Raw genomic sequence first — 24,226 nt, forward strand, 5'->3', positions numbered from 1 at the left:
TTTGTGGTCAGTCTAAGCATTTCTTCCAGTCACCAGGGTGACATTTCCGCTATTTACAGATCTAGGATTAGCTTCCCGCCCCCAATTCTAACAATCATAAGTGGAGAAAATGACCCAAAATCAACGTCTAGAGGAAACTTCACCCTACACCAACTGGCATAGTTTGAGACGGTGACTAAGTGGATAGACAGCACACTGTCTATTTTTGTATCTAATAATATTGGTATCCCTTATACAAGTATAAACTGCCATCTAGTGTTAGAATCAGTACATTCAATTTAAACATGCCAGGAATTTGCACAAGATGGTTATCTGAAAGAAAATTGAGTTTAATGTTTCTGGTATAATCTGATAATACAATTATATGAAAATGATAAGTCAATCCCAGATAATATTGCCAACAGAACTGAAAAGGACTCATTTTAGATTGACAAAACGGCAAATGGGTAAAATCCCCCCAAAAAGCTTCTTTTTTTTGCATGGCTATACAACGACAAAAACAAGTGCAAAGTAGCCTTTTTCCAAATAAGGAAATGTCCACGTTGAACATTTGAACCTGGAAACCAAGCAGGTTTTGCAGCCGAATGAAAATAGGAACTAAAGACTGATTGAGGAAAGACAGGTGTGAATCAAAAAACTATGATCACAGTTTTCTTGGCGGACGACACACTGGGAGATTAAAGATTCAAATTCAGCTGTGCAAATGTTACTTATTTTTCTATCCTAAAACCTTGGTTGCGCACAAATGGCACCCTTTTCCTGATGTAGTGCACTACTTTTGACAAGGATCTAGGGTGCCATTTGGGACACAGTCAATACCTCTTACTCCATCTCTTAACCTCAACTCCCATCTCGGAACCCCATCACACACTTTTGTTGCTGTCGCCATTTTGCAATATCTTGTGCTTCTTTTCCTCTGTTTGCGATTTGAAAACGTGTGCTCTGTAGAAGTGCAGTTCCTTGATGCTCTCCTGAATGTCATCAAGTGCTCTAGAAAGGGAAAATGAAAAGAAGATTACAAGATGGCATTTTAACTCATGCACAATCTATATAATCGTTTTCAGCGGTTCTACTTTGGTTATATTCTCCATGACTTCTAATGCTATACTGTATGTACACAGATATATACATACAGTATATACATACAGTGCATTCGGAAAGTATTAAAAGACCCATTTACTTTTTCCACATTTTGTTACGTTACAGCAATATTCTAAAATGGATTACATACATTTTTTTCCTCAATCTACACACAATACCCCATAATGACAAAGCGAAAACAAACTTATTACAAATAAAAACAGAAATACCTTATTTTACATAAGTATTCAGACCATTTGCTATTAAACTCGAAATTGAGCTCAGGTGCATCCTGTTTCCATTGATCATTATTGAGATGTTTATACAACTTGATTGGAGTCCACATGTGGTAAATTCAATTGATTGGACATGATTTGGAAAGGCACACACCTGTCTATATAAGATCCCACAGTTGACAGTGAATTTCAGAGCAAAAACCAAGCCATGAGGTCGAAGGAATTGTCTGTAGAACTCCGAGACAGGATTGTGTCGAGGCACAGATCTGGGGAAGGGTACCAAAGAATGTCTGCAGCATTGAAGGTCCCCAAAAACACAGTGGCCTCCATCATTCTTAAATGGAAGAAGCTTGGAACCACCAAGACTCTTCCTAGAGCTGGCCACCCGGCCAAACCGCGCTATCGGGGGAGAAAGGCCTTGGTCAGGGAGGTGGCCAAGAACCCGATGGTCACAGAGAGCTCCAGAGTTCCTCTATGGAGATGGGAGAAACATCCAGAAGGACAACCATCTCTGCAGCACTCCACCAATCAGGCCTTTATGGTAGAGTGGCCAGACGGAAGCCGCCACTCAGTAAAAAGGCACATGACAGCCCACTTGGAGTTTCCCAAAAAGGCACCTAAAGGACTCAGACCATGAGAAACAAGATTCTCCTGAATGCCAACCGTCTCATCTGGAGGAAACCTGGCACCATCCCTACGGTGAAGCATGGTGGTGGCAGCATCATGCTGTGGGGATTTTTTTCCAGCAACAATAGCCATCTACACTGTATTTCTTTTTTTTTGCTTTTCTTTCCAAAACAAGGACATTTCTAAGAGACCCCAAACTTTTAAACGGTAGTGTGTGTGTGTGTGTATATATGTGCACAGTACCAGTCAAAAGTTTGGACACACCTACTCATTCAAGAATAATAGTGAAGACATCAAAACAATGAAATAACACATATATGGTACACGGCACCTACAATACGTCTCACAAAGACACAGCGGTTTGGAACAAAAAATCTCCAATTTGGACTCAAGACCAAAGGACAGATTTCCACCGGTCTAAAGTCCATTGCTCGAGTTTCTTCTTATTGGTGTCCTTTAGTAGTGGTTTCTTTGAAGATATTCGACAATGAAGGCCTGATTCACGCAGTCACCTCTGAACAGGTGATGTATAGTTGTGTCTTTTTTTTGGGGGGGGGGGGGGGGGGCGTTAATATTGCAGATAGATTGTAACTTCCATCAATGTAATTGTCTGCATCACTTCCAATCCCCCATATGTTTTTTACATACACTACCGTTAAAAAGTTTGGGGTCACTTAGAAATGTCTTTGTTTTTCGAAAGAAAAGCATTTTTGTCCATTACAATAACATCAAATTAATCAGAAATACAGTGTAGACATTGTTAATGTTGTAAATGGCTATTGTAGCTGGAAACGGCTGATTTTTTATGGAATATCTACAGTTGAAGTCGGAAGTTTATATACACCTTAGCCAAACACATTTAAACTCAATTTTTCACAATTCCTGACATTTAATCCTAGTACAAATTCCCTGTCTTATGTCAGTTAGGATCACAACTATAATTTAAGAAAGTGAAATGTCAGAATAATAGTAGAGAGAATTATTTATTTCAGCTTTTATTTCTTTCATTACATTCCCAGTGGGTCAGAAGTTTACATACACTCAATTAGGATTTGGTAGCATTGCCTTTAAATTGTTTAACTTGGGTCAAACAATACGGGTAGCCTTCCACAAGCTTCCCACAATAAGTTGGGTGAATTTTGGCCCATTCCTCCTGACAGAGCTGGTGTAACTGAGTCAGGTTTGTAGGTCTCCTTGCTCTCACACGCTTTTTCAGTTCTGCCCACAAATGTTCTATAGGATTGAGGTCAGGGCTTTGTGATGGCCACTCCAATACCTTGACTTTGTTGTCCTTAAGCCATTTTGCCACAACTTTGGAAGTATGCTTGGGGTCATTGTCCATTTGGAAGACCCATTTGCGACCAAGCTTTAACTTCCTGACTGATGTCTTGAGATGTGTCGTAGAAATATTTGACTAAAAAGTAGTCAACTCAAAAATATCTCTCAAGAAACTGGAGCTTGTGAATCCAAAAATGTGACTTTATTATCAAATAACAAAGCCGAGCTTGCTCCATGGAGCAACTGTCTCTCTTTGGCTTAGAGCTCCCTTTTATACACACACAAATGCACAAACATGCTTACATAGCATATACAGTTACCCCCTTATGGCAAATTCCTAACTTATTTTAGTTCTGCACCACCCTTCTCTTTCAACGTCCAGCTGTCACACAAGGTCCACTCCAAAAGGTCATGAATACTTTTGTATATGAAGCCTCTCATTCTATTGGTTGCATGGCTCAGGCCCTTTCTTAAAAAAGAATACACATACATTAAAGCACAGTTACAACTGCATGGCTATATTCCTTATTTAAGCATGCATCTGGATTATAAAATATCAAACATGTTTATTATATTTTACCTTTGGCATCTCCCTACATTTGCCTTAATGATACATAAAATATCTCTATAGATGTTGCTTCAATATATCCACATAATTTTCCTTCCTCAATATGCCATCTATTTTGTGAATTGCACCAGTCCCTCCTGCAGCAAAGCACCCCCACAGCATGATGCTGCCACCCCCGTGCTTCACGGTTGAGATGGTGTTCTTTGGTTTGCAAGGACCCCCTTTCTCCTCCAAACATAACGATGGTCATTATGGCCAAACAGTTCTATTTTTGTTTCATCAGACCAGAGGACATTTCTCCAAAAAGTACGATCTTTGTCCCCATGTGCAGTTGCAAACCGTAGTCTGGCTTTTTTATGGCGGTTTTGGAGCAGTTTCTTCTTCCTTGCTGAGAGGCCTTTCAGGTTATGTCGATATAGGACTCGTTTTACTGTGGATATAGATACTTTTGTACCTGTTTCCTCCAGCATCTTCACAAGGTCCTTTGCTGTTGTTCTGGGATTTATTTGCACTTTTCGCACCAAAGTACATTAATCTCTAGGAGACAGAACGAGTCTCCTTCCTGAGCGGTATGACGGCTGTGTGGTCCCATGGTGTTTATACCTGCGTACTATTGTTTGTACAGATGAACGTGGTACCTTCAGGCATTTGGAAATTGCTCCCAAGGATGAACCAGACTTGTGGACGTCTACAATTATTTTTCTGAGGTCTTGGCTGATTTCTTTTGATTTTCCCATGATGTCAAGCAAAGAGGCACTGAGTTTGACGGTAGGCCTTGAAATACATCAACAGGTAAACCTCTAATTGACTCAAATGATGTCAATTAGCCTATCAGAAGCTTCTAAAACCATGACATCATTTTCTGGAATTTTCCAAGCAGTTTAAAGGCACAGTCAACTTAGTGTATGTAAACTTCTGACCCACTGGAATTGTGATACAGTGAATTAAGCGAAATAATCTGTCTGTAAACAATTGTTGGAAAAATTACTTCTGTCATGCACAGTCATTTAAATTGAACAATTCTAAGTTTTGAATCCGACGTCGTTTTGCGTATCAGTTCATCAACACTATTTATTCAAAAAATAATGGTTTATCAATTAGTATATTTGAGTTTAACCACAATATTTGTTGCATTATTTGTTCTGTCGTTTCTGGAGGATTCAATTGAAATTGCAACCAACTTTCTATGGCTTGTTTTAGAAATAGTGATATTTGGGAGATTATTTCCTTTTCAAATAACTGAAAGTGAGAGGTTGTAATCTGAATAAAGGGAAAAAGGCCATTCTTGAACATGGGGTGAGACAATCTTACTAATTTGCTCGAGAACCAGTTCGGATTTATGTATAACTTTTGTATTAATGAAGCTTTTAGTGATAGGTCTACTGCTTTAATATTTAATAATTGATGTCCCACAAATTCATATTCTTTATATTAATTTTGTCTGGCTTGCCGCTCCAAATAATATGGAATATGTTTTTCCGCATATCATTTAAAAAAACTGTTCGCTAGGCGTAGGCAAGACCATAAGAAAATAGGTAAACTGGGATAATACTAAAGAGTTAAATCAGGGTGTTTTTCCACAAATACACTGGTATTTACCTTGCTAACTTTCTATTAAAATTTACTGGAGTGAGATCATTTATTTCATTTGGGATACAGTGGGGGAAAAAAGTATTTAGTCAGCCACCAATTGTGCAAGTTCTCCCACTTAAAAAGATGAGAGAGGCCTGTAATTTTCATCATAGGTACACGTTAACTATGACAGACAAAATGAGATTTTCTTTCTCCAGAAAATCACATTGTAGGATTTTTTATGAATTTATTTGCAGATTATGGTGGAAAATAAGTATTTGGTCAATAACAAAAGTTTCTCAATATGTTGTTATATACCCTTTGTTGGCAATGACACAGGTCAAACGTTTTCTGTAAGTCTTCACAAGGTTTTCACACACTGTTGCTGGTATTTTGGCCCATTCCTCCATGCAGATCTCCTCTAGAGCAGTGATGTTTTGGGGCTGTCGCTGGGCAACACGGACTTTCAACTCCCTCCAAAGATTTTCTATGGGGTTGAGATTCTTACGAAGCCACTCCTTCGTTGCCCGGGCGGTGTGTTTGGGATCATTGTCATGCTGAAAGACCCAGCCACGTTTCATCTTCAATGCCCTTGCTGATGGAAGGAGGATTTCACTCAAAATCTCACGATACATGGCCCCATTCATTCTTTCCTTTACACGGATCAGTCGTCCTGGTCCCTTTGCAGAAAAACAGCCCCAAAGCATGATGTTTCCACCCCCATGCTTCACAGTAGGTATGGTGTTCTTTGGATGCAACTCAGCATTCTTTGTCCTCCAAACACAACGAGTTGAGTTTTTATCAAAAAGTTCTATTTTGGTTTCATCTGACCATATGACATTCTCCCAATCCTCTTCTGGATCATCCAAATGCACTCTAGCAAACTTCAGACGGGCCTAGACATGTACTGGCTTAAGCAGGGGGACACGTCTGGCACTGCAGGATTTGAGTGCCTGGCGGCGTAGTGTGTTACTGATGGTAGGCTTTGTTACTTTGGCCCCAGCTCTCTGCAGGTCATTCACTAGGTCCCCCCGTGTGGTTCTGGGATTTTTGCTCACCGTTCTTGTGATCATTTTGACCCCACGGGGTGAGATCTTGCGTGGAGCCCCAGATCGAGGGAGATTATCAGTGGTCTTGTATGTCTTCCATTTCCTAATAATTGCTCCCACAGTTGATTTCTTCAAACCAAGCTGCTTACCTATTGCAGATTCAGTCTTCCCAGGGCGGCAGGTAGCTTAGTGGTTAAGAGCGTTGTGCCAGTAACCGAAAGGTCGCTGGTTCTAATCCCCGAACCGACTAGGTGAAAAATCTGTCGATGTGCCCTTGAGCAAGGCACTTAACCCTAATTGCTCCTGTAAGTCGCTCTGGATAAGAGCGTCTGCTAAATGACTAATTATTTATTTATTTATTTATTATATTCCCAGCCTGGTGCAGGTCTACAATTTTGTTTCTGGTGTCCTTTGACAGCTCTTTGGTCTTGGCCATAGTGGAGTTTGGAGTGTGACTGTTTGAGGTTGTGGACAGGTGTCTTTTATACTGATAACAAGTTCAAACAGGTGCCATTAATACAGGTAACGAGTGGAGGACAGAGGAGCCTCTTAAAGAAGAAGTTACAGGTCTGTGAGAGCCAGAAATCTTGCTTGTTTGTAGGTGACCAAATACTTATTTTCCACCATAATTTGCAAATAAATTCATAAAAAATCCTACAATGTGATTTTCTAGATTTTTTTCCCTCAATTTGTCTGTCATAGTTGACGTGTACCTATGATGAAAATTACAGGCCTCATCTTTTTAAGTGGGAGAACTTGCACAATTGGTGGCTGACTAAATACTTTTTTTCCCCCACTGTATATATTAAAAATATATATCTATTCAAATATCTTGCATATCTTAATTTCCATCATTATCAATTAATATGCGTAATAATGTTGGCAGTTCAAGCGAAGGATTGTTCCCTATAACCAGGATTGCCATTGTATTACATTACATTTTTGTCAAGCAATTAATATTTTAGCAAACAATTATTGTGGTTCATCCTACATTCTCCCTAACATCCTTACACCCTTGCAACAGATGTGGGATACACAGACACACACACTAACACACTAAACCTCTTTCCTCCACAATCAACCATAAGCTCAGATGCTCAACGGTTGTTACATCCCAGAGCCTAACTCAAGAAAGTTGTGTTGTGTCTGTTACTTGAACTCTGTGAAGGACTTATTTGGGCTGCAATTTCTGAGGCTGGTAACTCTAATGAACTTATCCTCTGCAGCAGAGGTAACTCTGGGTCTTCCATTCCTGTGGCGGTCCTCATGAGAGCCAGTTTCATCATAGCGCTTGATGGTTTTTGTGACTGCACTTCAAGAAATGTTCAATGTTCTTCATATTTTCCGGATTGACTGACCTTCATGTCTTAAAGTAATGGTGGACTGTCGTTTCTCTGATTATTTTAGCTGTTCTTGCCATAATATGACTTGGTCTTTTACCAAATAGGGCTATCTTCTGTATACCCCCCCCCCCCCCCCCCCCACCCCACACACTTTCTCACAACACAACTGATTGGCTCAAACGCAACAAAAAAATCCAGAAAAACGCATGTCAAAAATGTTATAAATTGATTTGCATTTTAATGAGAGAAATAAGTATTTGACCCCCTCTCAATCAGAAAGATTTCTGGCTCCCAGGTGTCTTTTATACAGGTAACGAGCTGAGATTAGGAGCACACTCTTAAAGGGAGTGCTCCTAATCTCAGCTTGTTACCTGTATAAAAGACACCTGTCCACAGAAGCAATCAATCAATCAGATTCCAAACTCTCCACCATGGCCAAGACCAAAGAGCTCTCCCAGGATGTTAGGGACAAGATTGTAGACCTACACAAGGCTGGAATGGGCTACAAGACCATCGCCAAGCAGCTTGGTGAGAAGGTGACAACAGTTGGTGCGATTATTCGCAAATGGAGGAAACACAAAAGAACTGTCAATCTCCCTCCCTCCATGCAGGATCTCACCTCGTAAAGTTGCAATGATCATGAGAACGGTGAGGGATCAGCCCAGAACTACACAGGAGGATCTTGTCAATGATCAAGGTAGCTGGGACCATAGTCACCAAGAAAACAATTGGTAACACACTATGCCGTGAAGGACTGAAATCCTGCAGCGCCCGCAAGGTCCCCCTGCTCAAGAAAGCACATATACAGGCCCGTCTGAAGTTGGCCAATGAACATCTAAATGATTCAGAGGAGAACTGGGTGAAAGTGTTGTGGTCAGATGAGACCAAAATCGAGCTCTTTAGCATCAACTCAACTCGCCGTGTTTGGAGGAGGAGGAATGCTGCCTATGACCCCAAAAACATCATCACCACCGTCAAACATGGAGGTGGAAACATTATGCTTTAGGGGTGTTTTTCTGCTAAGGGGACAGGACAACTTCACCGCATCAAAGGGATGATGGACGGCGCCATGTACCGTCAAATCTTGGGTGAGAACCTCCTTCCCTCAGCCAGGGCATTGAAAATGGGTCGTGGATGGGTATTCCAGCATGACAATGACCCAAAACACACGGCCAAGGCAACAAAGGAGTGGCTCAAGAAGAAGCACATTAAGGTCCTGGAGTGGCCTAGCCAGTCTCCAGACCTTAATCCCATAGAAAATCTGTGGAGGGAGCTGAAGGTTCGAGTTGCCAAACGTCAGGCTCGAAACCTTAATGACTTGGAGAAGATCTGCAAAGAGGAGTGGGACAAAATCCCTCCTGAGATGTGTGCAAACCTGGTGGCCAACTACAAGAAACGTCTGACCTCTGTGATTGCCAACAAGGGTTTTGCCACCAAGTACTAAGTCATGTTTTGCAGAGGGGTCAAATACTTATTTCCCTCATTAAAATGCAAATCAATTTATAACATTTTTGACATGCGTTTTTCTGGATTTTTTGTTGTTCTTATTCTGTCTCTCACTGTTCAAATAAACCTACCATAAAAATTATAGACTGATCATTTCTTTGTCAGTGGGCAAACGTACAAAATCAGCAGGGGATCAAATACTTTTTTCCCTCACTGTATACTTACACATACGTATATATACACACATACATACATACACATATATATATACATATATATATATATATATATATATATATATATATATATATATATATATATATACATACACATATATATATATATATATATATATATACACATACACACACACACACACATATACACATATATACACACACACACACACATACTACCGTTCAAAAGTTTGTGGTCACTTAGAAATGTCCTTGTTTTCGAAAGAAAAGCAAATTCTGTCCATTAAAATAACATCAAATTGATCAGAAATACAGTGTAGACATAGTTAATGTTGTAAATGGCTATTGTAGCTGAAAATGGCAGATTTTTTATGGAATATCTACATAGGCGTACAGAGGCCCATTATCAGCAACCATCAATCCTGTGTTCCAATGGCACGTTGTGTTTGCTAATCCAAGTTTATCACTTAGGCTAATTGATCATTAGAAAACCCTTTTGCAATTATGTTTGCACAGCTGAAAACTGTTGTGCTGATTAAAGAAGCAATAAAACTGGCCTTCTTGAGACTAGTTGAGTATCTGGAGTATCAGCAGTTGTGGGTTCGATTACAGGCCCAAAATGGCCAGAAACAAATAACTTTCTTCTGAAACTCGTCAGTCTATTCTTGTTCTGAGAAATGAAGGCTATTCCATGCGAGAAATTGCAAAGAAACTGAAGATCTCGTACAACGCTGTGTACTACTCCCTTCACAGAACAGCGCAAACTGGCTCTAACCAGAATAGAAAGAGGAATGGGAGGCCCCGGTGCACAACTGAGCAAGAGGACAAATACATTAGAGTGTCTAGTTTGAGAAACCGGCACCTCACAGGTCCTCAACTGGCAGCTTCATTAAATAGTACCTGCAAAACCCCAGTCTCAACGTCAACAGTGAAGAGGCGACTCCGGGATGCTGACCTTCTAGGAAGAGTTGCAAAGAAAAAGCTATATCTCAGACTGGCCAATAAAAAGAAAACAGATTAAGATGGCCAGTCTGAGATATGGCTTTTTCTTTGCAACTCTGCCTAGAAGGTCAGCATCCCGGAGTCGCCTCTTCACTGTCGACGTTGAGACTGGTGTTTTGGGGGTACTATTTAATGAAGCTGCCTGTTGAGGACCTCAATTTGATGTTATTTTAATGGACAAAAAATTGCTTTTCTTTCGAAAACAAGGACATTTCTAAGTGACCCCAAACTTTTGAACGGTAGTGTATATACTGTATTCTATACTATATATATATATATATATATAATTTATTTATATATTCTTATTCCATTCCTTTATGTAGATTTGTGTGTATTAGGTTTTTGTTGTGGAACTGTTAGATATTACTTGCTAGATATTACTGTACTGTCGGAACTAGAAGCACAAGCATTTCGCTACACTCGCAATAACATCTGCTAACCATGTGTATGTGACCAATACATTTGATTTGATACATATATAGTGCCTTCAGAAAGTATTCATACAATACCCCATAATCACAAAGTGAAAACATGTTTTCAGAAATTGTTGCTAATTAGAAAATGAAATACAGAAATCTAATTTACATAAGTATTCACACTCCTGAGTCAATACACGTTAGAATCCCCTTTGGCAGCGATTACATCTGAGTCTCTTGAATAATTCTCTAAAAGCTTTCCACATCTGGATTGTAAAATATTTGCATGTTATTCGTAATGGTGAAAATTCTTCAAGCTCTATTAAGTTGGTTGTTGATAATTTCTAGACAGCCATTTTCAAGTCTTATCTTAGATTTTCAAGCTGATTTAAGTCAACTTTAACTAGGCCACTCAAGAACATTCAATGTCGTCGTGTTTTAGGTTACTGTCCTGCTGAATGGTGAATTTTTTGCAGTTTTACTTTAGTGCCTTATTGCAAACAGGATGCATGTTCTGGAATATTTTTTAATTTGTATAGGCTTCCTTCTTTTCACTCTGTCATTTAGGTTACTAGTGTGGAGTAACTACATTGTTGTTGATCCATCCTCAGTTTCTTATCACAGTTATTAAAGTCTAACTGTTTTTAAGTCACAATTAGCCTCATGTTAATCAAGCCTCAATTTCCTTCCTCTCCATTAGGAAGGATGCCTGTATCTTTATAGTGACTGGGTGTATTGATACACCACCCAAAGTATAATTCATAACTTCAACATGCTCAAAGGGATATTCAATGGCTGCTGTTTTAAATGTTTTACCCATCTACCAAAAGGTGTCCTTCATTGCGATGCATTGGAAAACCTCCCTTCACTGCTCGACTGAAGGACCTTACAGATAATTGTATGTGTGGGGTACAGAGATGAGGTAGTCATTAAAAAATAATGTTAAACACTATTATTGCACACAAAGTGAGTCCATACAACTTATTATGTACCTTGTTAAGCAAATGTTTACTCCTGAACTTATTTAGGCTTGCCATAAAAAAGTAGTTGAATACTTATTGACTCAAGACATTTCAGCTTTTCATTTGTAATTAATTTGTTTAAAAAATCCAAAAACAGAATTCCACTTTGACATTATGGGGTATTGTGTGTAGGCCAGTGACAAAACATCTCAATTTAATCCATTTTAAATTCAGGCTGTAATACAACAAAATGTGGAAAGAGTCCAGGGGTGTGAATACTTTCTGAAGGAACTGTATTCAAGCATATTAACAGTTATGAAAAAAGAGGGGGATACAGGCATGTGGGAAAAACAGTGGAAAGGGTAGGCATGGGTATTGAACCCCAATCTCCATTGGGGAGATTCATACATGTGAGGGGAGTGTTACCACTCAACTACAGCTTTGCACAACACTAACACTTCTATACATCTATATCTACTTGATCCAATGCCCTTACTGGACTGTTCACTTTACATATAACATGGCACAGCCCATAGGCATCTGTCAAAGGCCAGACATTTCTAACATGACCATGGTACTTTGAGCTTGACTCTTCAAACACTCATGTCAGACTTGCCTGTGAGACGCTTTCTTCTGTGGTGTGAGCTTGTATTCTTCTGGAAACCACCGTCTTGAGTAGCGGGACACATACACAAATTACACTTAGCTCCTTCTCAGAAATGACATCACATAGCAGCCATATTTGTCTGTTTGAAGACACTGTTGTTTGATATATTCTCACCCTGAAAGTAGTCTATGGGCAGGGAGAAACTGTAGTCCATGGTTCAGTTCTCTTTAAAACGGCCATTACAAACTTCAGCTAACTTTAGGCATTGCTAGGCTAACTTAAGTCTCCTCCACATATGGTTTGATGTTACTTAAAGGTGGTGGCTAAAGTTAACTGAAGTTTGTAATGGCTGTTTAAAATAAATCTGAACCATGGATGATAGTTTATCCTGGCCAATAGACTACTTTCAGGGTGAGGAACCTTCTAACATCAAGTTGTAAAAATAGTGAACTACTCCTTTAAGTGTGCTAAAATAGGCTAACAAAGCTCCACACAGTACTTTGTGGGCCTGTAATTCCCTGTTCCAACTTCCAGCCTTATCCCACATCATTGTGTCTCTGGGCACACCAGATTAAGATCCTGGCTGAGAGAAATGTGGAAAATAGTCAAATGTTAATCCTAACTGACAGATACCATCACACCTGGACATGATACAGCATTTGGTTACAAATTGCGTTTCAAAACCGTGGGAACATGCATTTCGTAGGTGGGTAAATAGAGGGTGAGAAAGTTCTCAGCTGTCCGATTAGGGCTAGAGGGGTACTTGGCCCGTTAGTTGCATCACTTCGGCTAGACAACATCACACACACACACAACTAAAATAATAATTGACCGTATATGCTATTTAGCAGAAGCTTTTATCCAAAGCAACTTACAGTCATGCATGCATACACTTTATGTATGGGTGGCTCCAGTGGGAATCGAACCCACAGCCCTTGGAAGTGCCATGATCTACCGACAGCCAGACACCTACAACAGCCCTGCGCCGGTTCCCTATCCATCTATCGGAGTTGACTGAGTCAGAGACACATTGGACTGACCCCTCTCTCGGTGACATACTGACTGACTGACTCACTTGGGTAAACAGGTGAATTACTTATGCCTTATCGACACACACACACACCTGCAGAGCTCCTTGATCGTGCTCACGTCGATGATCCTGTAATGGAGGTGGCGCATGAACTGGGGCATGTACTTGTCCAGGAACTTCTTGTCAGCATGCACCGAGTTCCCTGTAGGGAAAAAGAAAGCACCAGGCATTCAGTTTTGGATGTGCGAAAATGCTATGTAATGATGCTTCCTCAGTGACATAGCATTGAATGGCAAAGGATAAGCAGAATTTTGCAAACAGACAAAATAAATGGTAACAGTGTTAAAAACGGGCTAAACATGGTGGTACCAAAACGTCTTGCAACGGAGAACAGGTTGTAACACCTAGCCTGGTCCCAGATCTGTTTGTGCTCCTGCCAACTCCATTGCTCATTGTCAAGTCAAACATGTTTGAGTTGGCATGATAGCCCAAACAGATCTGGCACTCAGGGAAACTCCCCATTTTACATTTACAGTCATTTAGCAGACGCTCTTATCCAGAGCGACTTACATTATCTTTTTTATTTTTTCATACTGGATTCGAACCAGGATCTCTAGTGGCACAGCTAGCACTGCGATGCAGTGCCTTAGACCACTGCGCCACTCGGGAGCCCAAGTCCAATTTTCAGAGCGTTTTCTACTGAATACGACCCAGGTGTGATGGTGCATTAATGACGGTATTCTCTATGTTTATAGTCCAGTGAAGAAAGAGGGCCACTCACCTGCAAGGGGACAGTGGCCCGGTGGGGTGTGCTGTCTGATGAAAGAGAGAAACTCGTACTCAGCCTGCTGCAGCGAGATCTTACTGTCCCTCACTGCCTGTGTCAACCCAGACTGGGAAACAGCATGCACAGGGTTAAGTATACACCATTAAAACCCAAAAACTGTTTTAAGTGAGAATAGGCATTTGTCTGAAGCTGACAAATTAAGGAAATTCACATGGGCACCACAATACCTATTCCACCCATGCTCTACCAAGGTTTTCCAGCACACAGCTTTCACCTACTACAGTAGCTTTGTTGGTATAGTACTTCAAACAATGTGTAGGCATTTTGTTTAGGATGTAAACCTTCTCAAATAGCCTAATTCATACTCTTAGAGGTGCTTCCACAATAGTGATTGGTACCACATACAAGGCAAAGTATTGGATTCTTCACACACCAGTCAGACATTATCCCATTATGCTACCTTTTCATGCATTTTTTATTAAATGAAAGCAAGCTTTGCTTTTACACTTACAAGACCATCAGGCTTGATTGAGCTGTTTTTTCTTGTAGTAATGTGGTGCATGCCTGTATTTATTTAAACCTTACTTGTAGCAATACATGTCATAACATAAAACATCCTGTTTTTGGTCAGTAGGTACCCAACATAACAGGTGGTGGTGTGCTGGACAAATCAGCTCAGAGAGCGCCGGTCTGCATTCCTAATTTCTGTAATTGTTCTCTTACCAGTGTTATATTGACATAAGCTCAGAACCACTTGTTTCAAACATGGTCCTGTTTTATCAACTGCTGTGCTGATCAATGGACAGTTCATTACCTCTGTCGAAATAATATGTAGCTTAAAGTTATTCTTCTTGTATTTAGTTTTGCAATAAAATATGGAAGCAACAATACACATTTACAATAGGCCAATATCTAAAAATACATACAGCCAAATGAGAGAGCGATATATATACAGTACCAGTCAAAAGTTTGGACACACCTACTCATTCAAGTGTTTTTCTTTATTTGTCCTATTTTCTACATTGTAGAATAATAGTGAAGACATCAAAACTATGAAATAACACATGGAATCACGTAGTAACCAAAAAAAGTGTTAAACAAATCTAATATATTTTATATTACCACCCATACACAAAAAAAATTATGCACGCATGACTGTAAGTCGCTTTGGATAAAAGCGTCTGCTAAATGGCATATTATTATTATATTTGAGATTCTTCAAATAGCCACCCTTTGCCTTGATGACAGCTTTGCACACTCTTGGCATTCTCTCAACCAGCTTCATGAGGTAGTCACCTGGAATGCATTTCAATTAACAGGTGTGCCTTGTTAAAAGTTAATTTGTGGAATTTATTTCCTTCTTAATGCGTTTGAGCCAATCAGTTGTGTTGTGACAAGGTAGGGGGGGTAGGGGTTGTTCATGGGAATTCGGGACATGGGTGACTAGTTAACGTTAGCTTGGCTCTCTCTGTGTTTCATGCCGTGGGAGGAGGGGTTGGTTCGTTGGCAGAGAGCAATGGCTAGCTAGTATGCTAACTATTCTAGCTAACTAACTGGCTGAATAAGTTGACGAAGTACTCACTCAAACTGTCAAAACTAACCCAAAACTTTACACAACGTTAGACACGGACACGAATGATCTGTTTGGCGTGTTAACACACTGGTGGTTTGTTGTAACCAAGTATTGGTGCTAAACCGTGTTATTGGAGGCTGGCATGCTAGATAGCTATGGTGTCATAGGATTCGGTGCCCTGGATGGTTTTCACGGAAGAATACTGTACCACGTTAGCTAGCTGAATAAACTAAGTTAGAGTCTATTCCTAGAAAACATTGAACCGCTCTCTCGCTTTCCCAGATGTTTAGTTCATTTCATTCCGATCTCATTTGCATTTCTGTAGCCTTTTTCAGTAGCCTGTCAACTATGTGTCTGTCTATCCCTGTTCTCTCCTCTCTGCACAGGCCACACAAACGCTTCACACCACGTGGCTGCTGCCACTAATCTGGTGGTCCCTGCGCGCACGACCCACGTGGAGTTCCAGGTCTCAGGCAGCCTCTGGAACTGCCGTTCTGCGGCCAACAAGGCAGAGTTCATCTCAGCCTATGCTACCCTCCAGTCCCTCGACTTCTTGGCGCTGACGGAAACATGGATTACCACAGAAAACACTGCTACTCCTACTGCTCTTTCCTCGTCTGACCATGTGTTCTCGCATACCCCGAGAGCATCTGGTCAGCGCGGCAGTGGCACAGGAATCCTCATCTCTCCCAAGTGGACATTCTCTCTTTTTCCCCTGACCCATCTGTCTATCTCCTCATTTTAATTCCATGCTGTCACAGTCACTAGACCATTCAAGCTTAACATCCTTGTCATTTATCGCCCTCCAGGTTCCCTTGGAGAGGTCATCAATGAGCTTGACGCCTTGATAAGTTCCTTTCCTGAGAATGGCTCACCCCTCACAGTTCTGGGTGACTTTAACCTCCCTACGTCTGCCTTTGACTCATTTCTCTCTGCCTCCTCCTTTCCACTCCTTTCCTCTTTTGACCTCACCCTCTCACCGTCCCCCCCTACTCACAAGGCAGGCAATACGCTTGACCTCATCTTTACTAGATGCTGTTCTTCTAATAATCTCACTGCAAGTCTCCGACCACTACTTTGTATCCTTTTCTCTCGCTCTCCTCCAACACTATTCACTCTGCCCCTACTCAGATGGAAATGTGCCGTCGCAACCTTCGCTCTCTCTCTCCCGCTACTTTCTCCTCTTCCATCCTATCATCTCTTCCCTCTGCTAAATCCTTCTCCCTCCGATATCCTGATTCTGCCTCGTCAACCCTACTCTCCTCCCTTTCTGCATCTTTTGACTCTCTATGTCCCCTATCCTCCCGGCCGGCTCGGTCCTCCCCTCCTGCTCCGTTGCTTGACGACTCATTGTGAGCTCACAGAAGAGGGCTCCGGGCAGCCGAGCGGAAATGGAGGAAAACTAGACTGTCATCAAGGCAAAGGGTGGGTATTTGAAGAATATCAAATATAAAATATATTTTGATTTGTTTAACACTTTTTTGGTTACTACATGATTCCATATGTGTTATTTCATAGTTTTGATGTCTTCACTATTATTCTACTATGTAGAAAATAGTACAAATAAAGAAAAACCCTTGAATGACTAGGTGGTGTAAGACAAGCATGGGAACTGGTCTTGATAAATCAATCAAATTTTTATTTCCACTGAATCTCCGTTTCGGTATTGGTTAGCCTACAATTAGGGTGAGGAAGATAGTCCTTTTGTTCACCCAACCTAGAATATCTCACAATCAAATGTCGACCGTATTACTTCCCACAAGAATTATCTTCGGTTATAGTCACAGCCGTGTTTATTCCCCCTCAAACCGATACCACGACGGCCCTCAAGGAACTACACTGGACTTTGTGCAAATTGGAAACCACATATATTGAGGATGCATTTATTGTAGCTGGGGATTTTAACAAAGCAAATTTGAGGAAAACGCTACCAAAGTTCTATCAACACATTGCCTGTAATACTCACGCTACAAAAACTCTCAACCATTGTTACTCTCCCTTCCGGGATGGTTATAAGGCCCTCCCCGCCCTCCTTTCGGCAAATCTGACCACGACTCCATTTTGCTTCTCCCTTCCTATAGGCAGAAACTCAAACAGGAAGTACCCGTGCTAAGGTCTATTCAACGCTGGTCTGACCAATCAGAATCCATGCTTCAAGATTGTTTTGATCACGTGGACTGGGATATGTTCTGGGTTTCCTCTGTGACTGAGTTCATCAGGAAGTGTATAGGGGATGTTGTTCCCACTGTGACTATTAAAACCTACCCAAACCAAAAACTGTGGATAGATGGCAGCATTCGCGCAAAACTCAAAGCGCGATCCACTGCATTTAACCATGGCAAGGCGACTGGGAATATGGTCGAATTCAAATTGGTCGATTCCCTCCGTAAGGCAATCAATCAAACAGGCAAAACGTCAGTAGAGAGACAAAGTGGAGTCGCAATTCAACAGCTCAGACACGAGATGTATGTGGCAGGGTCTACAGACAATCTTGGATTACAAAGGGAAAACCAGCCACGTCGCGGACACTGACGTCTTGCTCCCGGACAAGCTAAACACCTTCTTCGCCCACTTTGAGGATAACACAGTGCCACCGACGCGGTCCGCTTCCAAGGACTGCGGGCTCTCGTTCTCCGTTGCCGACGTGAATAAGACATTTAAGCGTGTTAACCCTCACAAGGCTACCGGTCCAGACGGTATCCCTAGCCGCATCCTCAGAGCATGCGCAGACCAGCTGGCTGGAGTGTTTACGGACATATTAAATCTCTCCCTATCCCAGTCTGCTGTCCCCACTTGCTTCAAGATGTCCACCATTGTTCATGTACCCAAGAAAGCCCGTAGCGCTCACTTCTGTCATCATGATGTGCTTTGAGAGGCTAGTTAAGGATCATATCACCTCCACCTTACACCCACTTCAATTTGCATACCATCCCAATAGATCAACAGATGATGCAATCGCCATTGCACTGCACACTGCCCTATCCCATCTGGAAAAGAGGAATACCTATGTAAGAATGATGTCCATTGACTATAGCTCAGCCATCAACAACATAGTACCGTCCAAGCTCATCATTAAGCTAGGGGCACTGGGTCTGAACCCCGCCCTGTGCAACTGGGGCCTGGACTGGGGTAGGAAACACCTCCACTACGCTGATCCTCAACACAGGGGCCCCACAAGGATGCGTGCTCAGCCCCATCCTGTAATCCCTGTTCACCAATGACTGCGTGGCCACGCACGCCTCCAACTCAATCATCAAGTTTGCAGACGACACAACAGTAGTAGGCCCGATTACCAACAATGATGAGACAGTCTACAGGGAGGGCCCTGGCGGAGTGGTGCCAGGAAAATAACCTCTCCCGCAACAAAACGAAGGAGCTGATCGTGGACTTCAGGAGACAACAGAGAGAGCACACCCCTATTCACATCGACGGAACCGCAATAGAGAAGGTGAAAAGCTTCAAAGCGCAGAGGGTTGAGCGGTCTGCCGAACGCATCACCGGTGGCACACTGCGTGCACTCTAGGACACCTACAGCACCCGATGTCACAAGAAGGCCAAAAAGATCATCAACCACCCGAGCCACGGCCTGTTCTCCCCGCTATCATCCAGAAGGTGAGGTCAGTACAGGTGCATCAAAGCTGGGACCGAGAGACTGAAAAACAGCTTCTATCTCAGGGCCATCAGACTTTTAAATAGCCGGATACCACCCAGTTACTCAACACTGCACCTTAGAGACTGCTGCCCTATGTACATAGACTTTGAATCACTGGTCACTTTTAATGGAATACTAGTCACTTTAATAATGTTTACTCATTTCATATGTATACTGTACTCTACTGTATTTTAGTCAATGCCACTCAAGACATTGCTCGTCCCAATATTTATATATTTCTTAATTCCATTCTTTTACTTTTAGATTTATGTGTATTGTTGTGAATTGTTAGATACTACTACACTGTTGGAGCGAGGAACACAAGCATTTCGCTACACCCGTAATAACATCTGCTAAATATGTGTATGTGACCAATGAAATTTGATTTGGAAATGGTAGGATTATTTTGCTCTTCACTCGCAGTCGCTTAGTAACCTAGGCCTACTCCCAACCGGTCACGTTGTACAGCGCCATATTTTCCTAACGGAAACCCTGAGGCCTACATAGGCTACTGTAAAATGCATTTTCGTTTTTCTTGGAATAAAATTACCATAATATTAATCAATTTAATTAAGCTACATTTCTAACAGTATAAACAGCACAACAAATACAATAATATACAAACAAATTATAATCAATCCCATATAGTCTGTTCTAACAAAATAAGGTTTTAAAGTCTCTAGTATAGCCAATATTAAAAACAGTCAAATGCATTAGTGAATTCAATCACTTTAGCCGACATGTTGCGGTTTATTCATTGTTTAATAATTCAAGGCTCCCTTTGTTATTTCGTTGTATAACTAAAATGCTTGACTGTCCTTAAAAGACATGAATGACTTTGCCAAAAGGCATCTAAAGGACTCTCAGACCATGAGAAACAAGATTCTCTGGTCTGCTGAAACAAAGATTGAACACTTTGGCCTGAATGCCAAGCATCACGTTTGGAGGAAACCTGGCACCATCCCTACGGTGAAGCATGTTGGTGGCAGCATCATGCTGTGGGGATGTTTTTCAGTGGCAGGGACTGGGAGACTAGTCAGGATCGAGGGAAAGATGAACGGAGCAAAGTACAGAGAGATCCTTGATGAAAACCTGCTCCAGAGTGCTCAGGACTTCAGACTGGGGGCGACGGTTCACCTTCCAACAGGACAACGACCCTAAGCATACAGCCAAGCCACTGCAGGAGTGGCTTCGGGACAAGTCTCTGAACGCTCGAGTGGCCCAGCCAGAGCCCGGACTTGAACCTGCTCGAACATCTCTGGAGAGACCTGAAAATAGCTGTGCAGCGACGCTCCCCATCCAACCTGACAGAGCTTGAGAGGATCTGCAGAGAAGAATGGGAGAAACTCCCCAAATACAGGTGTGCCAAGCTTGTAGCATCATACCCAAGAAGACTTGAGGCTGTAATCGCTCCCAAAGGTGCTTCAACAAAGTACCGAGTAAAGGGTCTGAATACTAATGTAAATGTGATTTCAGTTTAGTTTTTTTAATACATTTGCTAAAATTTATAAAAACCTGTTTTTGCTTTGTCATTATGGGGTAGTGTATAGATTGATGAGGGAAAAACAACAATCCATTTTAGAATAAGGTTGTAACGTTACAAAATGTGGAAAAAGTCCAGGGGTCTGAATACTTTCCGTATGTACTGTATCCTCCCATTCATTTTTTCAACCGGTACTGGGGGACCTTCCGACGAGTTCTGTGAGCATCCTAGAGCAAAACGGAGACCACCATTCGGACGTCACAGACAATTTTATGGTCTGACAAACACTGTTCTGCCACCTTTCACCGCAGACGCGGAAGTGCGACATAGGCGGATGTGGTGGATTGAGACGCATCCAATGCAACAACAAAAAAAACATATAGTTTAAACTGACAGACTTTTATGGGATAAAAAAAAAATGCTAATTAGATTTCCGTGGGGGAACAGACATCGACTTTAGGGGGTTAATGGATGGAAATGTGCATGTGAGAGTGATAATTATATATATTTTTTAAACTGTTGCACCTACAAAGTTAGTCAATCTGACATTTTTAAAATCCAATAGTCACTTTATGGATGCTAGTCTCATTTTAATCCGGCGTCTAGAATTTGAGATAGGTAGCCGCAAGAAATACTCTTAAAACTCAATTGCTAACAACCCTGTTAAAAAATCTGGTATATGGTTCTCGGTAACGGATGGACAGCTTATGACAAGGTGGGGAGTATGTTCTGTACCTCCAATCAAGTTGATTTGCTAATTTTCATTGAGATTGGTGTCATATTGGATTAGATATGATGGTAGGGGGATTTGAATTGAACAATGAGCTTCAACCAATGCCTATCTAGACGTGACTATCGTTGCGTCTATAATAACACAGGGCTCTCCAACCCTGTTCCTGGAGAGCTACTGTCCTGTAGGTTCACACTCCGACCCTAATCTAGCACACCGGTTTCTAATAATTAGCTGGTTGATCATCTGAACCAGGTTAGATACAACTGTGGTTGGAGCTATAACCTACAGGAGGGTAGCTCTCCAGGAACAGGGTTGGGGAGCCCTGCTATAATACGAGGTACGATACTGTTTTTATGAGGAGCAGCTAGTACAGGTATTGTGGTTGTAGACCTACTGGCACTAAGATAATGTCACTTTAAGTATATCACTGAGTAAAGACTTTAATGGAACATCATTTATGTACAATATGAATGTATTAACTGTTCAGCTTCCTTAGTTTATGTACTGAGTAATTAAACTGATGACTTTTGAATTAGGATACTTATTTGTGCTTGTGCAGCATCTTGTTCATTAGGCAAAATGCATCTGACCATTTCAGTCTGAGACAACTTGCAACAAGGTGACAGGCAAGAGTCCCAATTCTCCATCCTTCTCCATTCACTTGCAAACTTTCTCACATGGATTTTTACAATGGTGTTAAATCCCTCATGCCAATGATTACATCAATGCTTTTAAATCCATGATGGGGATTGTCCAAGTTCACATTTCAGGAAAAGGGTGGAGAATCGGGACGTAGACAACATTCCACAAGTCATAGCTTACATTGCCATGATGTTCTTTACACCAGTCGTCCATCCCGTCCAGCAGTTCGTCGGTTGTGTTGATTATCAAATTGGGACCCTATCAACATAAGACACCTTTCATGTAATTCTTCACATAATGTACAGGGGAAGAAAATGCAACAAATTGAATGACAGTTCTACATCCCAAATGGCACCCTATTCCCTGTGTAGTGCACTACTTTTGACCCGGGCCAATAGAGCTCTGGTCAAATGTAGAGCATTATGTAGGCAATAGGAATTTGGGTGGCAACCAAAATGCGAATTACCTCAGCTAAAACATTTAATTCTGAATCTGTTATGATGCACGCCATTTCAATGATCTGGTCCTTCTCGATGTCCAGTCCTGTCATCTGAAAAATTGAATGTACATGATAAGAGAAAATGGTGTAGGCCTACTTTAGCTACTATGCATAGAGAAGACATTCCCATTCAAAAAGCTATGTTATAGTAAACAACTACATCATCAAAAATGCACCATCATTCTGCTCTGGCCTTTTGACAAAAAATACAGGTTTTTTGTCTTGCTTACTATAAATAACATGCATGTTAATCATGAGTCATTTAAAATTAAAATGCCAGATACTAACGTTAATCATTACACTTAAAATGTCAGGTATGTTTAGTTAGTTAGATACAGCTACAGCATTTGAATCTCAGCCTTAGAAAACCATCATTACATTGCACTGACACAAAATGGATGACTAGGTTGACAGCGCACTGCAGTGGGAGTGATGGATTAGTAGCAAAACGCATGTATGACAGATGTAGTAATTTGGAAGCTAGCTAATAAATACAATAACTCTATGACCTCTGAGAAAATGATTATCTGAGAGAAGCAGACATTTCATGTGGACTAGTTAAAAAACGAACACCATGGTGTTAATTCAACTAACGCTAGCTAGCCAGCTATGGATACGTTACCTATCAAAAGTTGTTAGCAGCAAAGAACCTCGACATTACAGTTGTCACTAGTACTTTCAGGCCAAGTTCTATCTGAACAGCTAGCATGTGAATAGATAGCCAGCCTTTACAGGCTAGCTGTTAAGTAGGCTAGAACTTACGGTAGTTAGCTAACTACCAGTAATGGACAAACCAGTTGCAATTGCTAGCTTCTAGCTAGCAAGGCACGTTAACGTTACCTCCAAGTCCACCCACACCATCCTCTGCCTCATGCCAGGGTCTGACCGCGAAGATGACATTTTCTTGCGGTATGTGGAGATATTATGTACAGAAATATTCAGCCCGGTCCGTCTCGACGCTAGGCCTTTCCTCTGCACAGAAATATAAGCGCAGTTCCGACTTGTGCTTGACTGCAAAAATAAATTTCGACAGGCTGAAAATCTTTGACTGCTGCTTGGGCGAAGAGTAGGGAAATTCGCAAACTTGCAAAGAAGTTTCGAGCTGAAAGTCCACGCTGATGTTCGCGTGCACAAGAACACCGGCATAATGGATCCACTTCCGATCTAAACTGTCGTAAACCAATGCGTCAGCAATATTTCAAGCATGCATGGAATGTGTTGCCGAGCATGCTTTCTTCTTCTTCTTCTTCTTCTTCTTCTTCTTCTTCGATGAGGTTTATCCACCAATAAATGTTGCATTACCGTCACCTACTAGACTGGAGTATAACTCCCTTAAACTTTGCTTTAAAAAATAAAAAAATACAACAAATACCCTACACTCACAAAAACAAAATATAATAATAATAATAATAATGATAATAATAACCACCATACTCCACTATTT

At 41.3% G+C, this 24,226-nt stretch overlaps 1 protein-coding gene across 2 annotated transcripts; it reads right to left on the reverse strand.

Moving 5' to 3' along the window:
* Nucleotides 1-308: 308 nt before the first annotated feature.
* smfn (small fragment nuclease) lies at nucleotides 309-24,029 on the reverse strand. 2 transcript variants are annotated; one of them, XR_014614301.1, is made up of 8 exons: nucleotides 23,623-24,029; nucleotides 22,750-22,833; nucleotides 22,464-22,541; nucleotides 14,195-14,306; nucleotides 13,507-13,615; nucleotides 12,393-12,446; nucleotides 811-990; nucleotides 309-753 (listed from the first exon to the last, which is right to left on the reverse strand). XR_014614301.1 is itself a non-coding variant. In XM_084178062.1 (7 exons), exons 1-7 carry the CDS (start codon nucleotides 23,926-23,928, stop codon nucleotides 864-866), a joined length of 870 nt encoding a protein of 289 aa, XP_084034188.1. In that variant the 5' UTR covers nucleotides 23,929-24,029; the 3' UTR covers nucleotides 309-863. The 2 variants fall into 2 exon arrangements, 1 of the variants encoding a protein (XP_084034188.1); XM_084178062.1 differs by having other exon boundaries at nucleotides 309-990.
* Between the last annotated feature and the right edge of the window lie 197 nt (nucleotides 24,030-24,226).

This window comes from Coregonus lavaretus (genome assembly GCF_964263955.1).
Source record: "Coregonus lavaretus genome assembly, chromosome: 15".
Classification (NCBI taxonomy): Eukaryota; Metazoa; Chordata; class Actinopteri; order Salmoniformes; family Salmonidae; genus Coregonus; species Coregonus lavaretus.